Source organism: Suricata suricatta, chromosome 6 (assembly GCF_006229205.1).
Source record: "Suricata suricatta isolate VVHF042 chromosome 6, meerkat_22Aug2017_6uvM2_HiC, whole genome shotgun sequence".
Lineage (NCBI taxonomy): Eukaryota > Metazoa > Chordata > Mammalia > Carnivora > Herpestidae > Suricata > Suricata suricatta.
The window spans coordinates 119364933-119370932 of NC_043705.1; the positions used below are offsets into that span (position 1 = coordinate 119364933).

Sequence of the window (6000 nt, forward strand, 5' to 3'; positions counted from 1 at the left end):
CATTCCCACTTAAAAAATAATAATAATAAAAGTATCCCAGGGAAATGCTGATTCTAGGACTTAGAAAGGAATGTACCAGAAAGCTTACATCATGTTATGCCAGGAAATAAGTAAGCTTTTAAAGTCTAATGAGTACATGTCAAAACTACATAGCAATCAGGGACTCCCCTGGCCAAATCTGGGACAATTTAAGCATCAAAAAAAGAATAATGACTGCAATTGACTGGAACGCATGAAAATTTACAAATCATAAATACTGACACTCAAAAAGGAAAAAGAAAAAAGAAAAAAATCATCACCAACAGCAACAACTCATTTATCACCACCAACCCCTAAGCTAAAAATGGTAATTAAGGAAATAACCAAGTATTTAGCTCCCTTTACAGTGGGAACTGTATTTGAGGGCAATCAAGTAACATCGGTTAATAAGAAAAAGTTCTGTGGCACAAGAACAGACACTCAGATAAATGAAACAGAATAGAGAACCCAGAAATGGACCCACAAATGTGTGTTCAACTAATCTTTGACAAAGTAGGAAAGAATATCCAATGGAATAAAGAAGGTCTCTTCAGCAAATGGTGCTGGGAAAACCGGAGAGCGACCTGCTGAAAAATGAACCTGAACAACTTTCTTACACCATACACAAAAATAAACTCAAAATGGTTGAAAGGCCTAAACATAAGACAGGAAGCCATCAAAATCCTAGAGGAGAAAGCAGGCAAAAACCTTTTTGACCTCGGCCGCAGCAACTTCTTACTCAACACGTGTCCAGAGGCAAGAGAAATAAAAGCAAAAATGTACTATTTGGACCTCATCAAAATAAAAGGCTTTGCAGAGCAAAGGAAACGATCAGCAAAACTAAAAGGCAACTGATGGAATGGGAGAAGATATTTGCAAGTGACATATCAGATAAAGTATCCAAAATCTATAAAGAACTTATCTAACTCAACAACCAAAAAACAAATAATCCAGTGAAGAAATGGTCAGAAGACATGAATAGACACTTCTACAAAGAAGACATCTAGAGGGCTAACCGACACATGAAAAAATACTCAACTTCACTCATCATTAGTGAAATACAAATTAAAACCACAATGAGATACCGCCTCACACCTGTCAGAATGACTAAAATCAACAACTCAGGCAACAACAGATGTTGGCGAGGATGCAGAGGACCTCTTTTGCACTGCTGGCAGGAATGTAAACTGGTGCAGCCACTCTGGAAAGCAGTATGGAGGTTCCACAAAAAATTAAAAATAGAACTACCCTACGACCCAGCAATTGCACTACTAGGTATTTATCAAAGGGATACAGGTGTGCTGTGTTGAAGGGACACATGCACCCCAATGTTTATAGCAGTGCTATCAACAAGAGCCAAAGTATAGAAAGAGCCCAAATGTCCACTGATGGATGAATGGATAAAGATGTGGTATATGTTTGTGTATGTATATATATATATTTATACACAATGGAGTATTACTCGGCAACCAAAAAGAAATCTTACCATCTGTAACTATGTGGATGGAACTGGAGGGTATTATGCTTAAGCGAAGTTAGTCAGAGAAAGACTAACATAATATGACTTCACTTATAGGAGGAATTTAAGATACAAAACAAATGAACATAAGGGAAGGGAAGCAAAATAATATAAAAACAGGGAGGGAGACAAAACATAAGAAACTCTTAAATATAGAGAACAAACAGAGGGTCACTGGAGGAGTTGTGGGTGGGGGTATGGGCTAAATAGGTAAGGGGCATTAAGGAAGACACTTGTTAGGATGAGCACTGGGGGTTATACTTAGGGGATGAATCACTGGAATCTACTCCTGAAATCATTGTTGCACTATATGCTAACTGGATTGTAAAAAAAATTTTTTTAATGTTTTATTTATTTTTGATACAGAGAGAGACAGAGCATGAGAGGAGGAGGGGCAGAGAGAGGAGGAGACACAGAACCAAAAGCAGGCGCCAGGCTCCGAGCTAGCCGTCTGCACAGAGCCCGACGCAGGGCTCGAACCCACGAACATGAGATCTGACCTGAGCCGAAGCCGGAGGCTTAACCGACTGAGCCACCCAGGTGCCCCAAAAAATTTTTTTAATTTAAAAAATAATAAGGAAAAGTTCTTCTTTTAGAAGAGTGTCAACAAATAAATGTAGATGAAATCATGGAATTTAGAAAATCAGCAACTTACAACCCTCAATGACGTAACTGATTCAGGTATGAATAATCAATGGATGCTAAACTTATTAAGTGAAAGGATGAGGAGCATGTAGATATTTCCATGCTACCAAGTATCTCCCCCCAAAGCCACTGCCTATCTCAAGTATATAATATTAAGTTTACAGTGGAGGAATAAGATGTCACCAACTTAATCCAAGAATTAATCTTAACTGCTAGTCACAAATAGCGGCAACAACTTGACAATATGTGCCGCTTGATGTGATACAATGTAGATTACAATCGAGCCTTTGGACCTTCCATAGGAAATACTGGAGACAAAAAAATAAATTAAATGATACCATAAAGAAGCAATTAGGAAATTCAGGGAGGAAGAACCTTAAAAAGGACAACTGGACCTGTTTAATAAAGTCATAAAGTCATGGGAAAGAAAATGGTTTGGAAAGAAACACTGTTCTAGATTAAAAGATATGTAAGAGAGGGACAGAACAAATGGGATATGTATTACTTGATTGGATCCAAGTTTGACAAGCCAGCATTACAACACACATGAGGATAAACTGGGGAAATATAAATATGGAATGATTATTAGAAATATTAAATTCTAAAGAATTTTTTTAGAATAATTGGAGATACATAGGGAAACGTCTATATTTTTTAAAGATTCATGAGGAATTATTTCGAAGTGAAAGCTATGTATGTCTTTACTTTTAAATACTTCAAAAATTACAAAAATGAGATGAAGCAAAGAGTGAAAAATGTTTGTCAACTGTTAAAACTAGGTAGAAAATGGCTATTACAGTAATCCCTCTACTTTTCTCCATGTTTGAAATATCTCACAGTAAAAAGTAAATTACAGATGGATACATAAATAGATAATAAAATACACATTAATATATATTGTCATAAAAAGTAGAGTCATATTACTTAGAGATGAGGGGCAAATAATTGCAAAGTTAAACAGTTCTCATGACAAAACAGTAACATTCACAAAATGTTTGCAGTACTAGAGTTTATATTAATCTTGTATGGATTGTCAAGAATTCTGTTTATTCCCATCTACCCCTTGATAGCTCCCTATTACATACAGGATACAGTAATTTAATTATGGAAGAGAAAGGAAGATTTTTCATGGGCTTTTACTCATTTTCAATTACAACAGTGAGCAAATGACACAGTTTAGTAATACAGTACTGGCTTGACACTCATGAGACATGACTCTACTCAAAGATGATCTAATAGAGTACTGGATGATCCCAAACAAGTGAATTTATAGTTGTAAAAACAGAAGGGGAGGGCACATGGGTGGCTCAGACAGTTAACCGTCTGACTCTTGATTACAGCTCAGGTCACGATCTCCCAGTTCATGAAGCTGTCAGCGGAGAGCCTGCTTGGGATTCTCTCTCTCCTGTCCCTCTGTCTCTCTCTGTTTCTCTCTCTCAATATAAACAATAAATATTAAAAAAGAAAAAAGCAGAAAGGGAACACAATCCCTATATAAATCAAGAGAATATCACATAGGAATAAAGGTTATAACATTGTATTTTTAAAAGGTCATCATAGTGGGGCACATGGGTGGCTCAGTTGGTTGAGGGTCTGACGTCAGATCAGGTCATGATCTCATGGTTCATGAGTTCAAGCCCCTCTGTGCTGACAGCACAGAGCCTGGAGGCTGCTTCAGATTCTGTATCTCCTTCTCTCTCTCTGCCTCTCCCCTGCTCACACTCTTTCTGTCTCAAAAATGAATGTTAAAAAAATTGTTTTAAGTCATCATATTGGGGCACCTGGGTGGCTCAATTGGTTAAGTGTCTGACTTTGGCTCAAGTCATGATCTCATGATTCGTGGGTTCGAGTCCCATGTTGAGCTCTGTGCTGACAGCTAGCTCAGAGCCTGGAACCTGCCTTCACATTCTGTGTCTCCCTCTCTCTCTGACCCTCCCTTGCTCACACCGTTTCTCTCTGTCTCTAAAAAAATTTTTTTTAATTCATCACACTAACTCAAGATACCAAGTTACTTTTTTAAATAATGAGAGCTTTATTAAATATAGCCATCACTGGGAATATCCTGTTTTTAAAAATTGTTTTGCCTTTCCAGCTGATCAGAGATCTGCTATGTTCATCTGCTCAGTGTCTGACTTTGGCTGAGGTCATGATCTCATGGTCCATGAGTTTGAGCCCCCACATCAGGCTCTGTGCTGACAGCTCAGAGTCTGGAGCCTGCCTCGGATTCTGTGTCTACTATCCCTCCACTCTCTTTGACCCTCCCCTGCTCATGCTCTGTCTCACTCTCTCAAAAATAAATAAATGTTTAAAAAAATGTTTTTAAAAGATAGCATAAGAGTTATGGCTTCAATGAGAAAGAATGAAACCTGGCCATTTGTAGCAATGTGGATGGAACTCAAGGGTTTTATGCTAAGTGAAATAAGTCAGGCAGAGAAGAACAGATACCATATGTTTTCACTCATAAGTGGAACAGCAGAAACTTAACAGAGGACCATGGGGGAGTGGAAGGGGGAAAAATAGTTGGGGAGAAGGAGGCAAACCATGAGAGACTCATGAATACTAAAAACAAACAGGGCTGATGGGAATGGGGAGACAGAAAGGGGGTTATGGGCATGGAGGAGGGCACGTGTTGGGATGAGTCCTAGGTGTTATATGGAAACCCACTTGACAATAAATTATAAAAGGGAAAAAAAAGAGTTACGACTTCAAAATTTACAAATTAATACGATCTATACAAAACTGGCCAGAGCCACATTTAGACATAAACTCCACTCATGCAAGAGCAGAAAATTGGGTCTACGTTAATTCATCTAATTCACCTATCTTGAATATCTTAACATTTAGTCAATAAGAGCTCATTTCCAAAATATATTATGCAAGTTAACAAAAACAGTTTTACCAATAAAATATCTATTTTTGACATCCAATATGCCAAAAGATCATATGTGGTCAAAAACAGAAATAAGAGGCTGGCGCTGGCAGCAACACGTAAAGCCCTTTCTCACACAATGCCAGCTGGCCGGCCATACCTATACAGTGTAGCACTGACTAGCCCTGGTTTTCGGCTTAATACGTCATACACATACACATAACATTTCACAGTATTTACTGAAGTATAAAAATAAACTAGGCAAGGTAGTAATCTCTAAATATAAATATTTTTTACAAAACAACAACATACACATAACATTTCACAGTATTTACTGAAGTATTAAAATAAACTAGGCAAGGTAGTAATCTCTAAATATAAATATTTTTTACAAAACAACAAAAGATTGAAAATGTCTTTAAAATTTGGGTTAATGAAACTAAAGGAAAGAAATTCAAGGTACATTTTTCTTTCATTTCAATAATGAAGGTCACATACGGTCATATAAACAGTGTATTTGCATACAAAGCATTATAGATGGAATTCAGGTGGTAACAGTACTCTGTCTTCAAATATGAAGGTATTAAGTTGTGTAGTACATACCATTCACAGGGCTGAAGGGATCGAAATGCCTTAAAAGAGGCATCCATTCCAGCAAAATCCCAAAACTTAACATCATAGTCATATCCTCCAGTCACCAAACGGGCACCTGATGGATCCAAACCCAAAGCAGAAACCTGGTTTAAAAACAAAAAAAACAGCATGTAATTTCTTTTCAAGCTTCAATAGTAAATATTTTGCTACTATGTATTAAATACTGCATGGTTTGCCCAAGCTAAGATGAAACCACATCATGAATCAATAAGCATTTTGCATTTTCTTTCATTATATAGTCAAAGTCATGCCTACTGCACCTCTAAACATTTCATTAAATCCAATGATACAGCAA

At 37.2% G+C, this 6000-nt stretch overlaps 1 protein-coding gene across 2 annotated transcripts in view; it reads right to left on the reverse strand.

Annotated features, from left to right (window-relative positions):
* The window catches only part of WDR70 (WD repeat domain 70), a 296048-nt gene that overhangs the window by 225431 nt on the left and 64617 nt on the right, over positions 1-6000 (reverse strand). For both annotated transcript variants that reach the window (XM_029940982.1, XM_029940983.1), the window contains one exon: positions 5655-5788. In XM_029940982.1, the coding sequence (XP_029796842.1) occupies positions 5655-5788 (134 nt within the window). The remainder of the gene's footprint in view (positions 1-5654; positions 5789-6000) is intronic.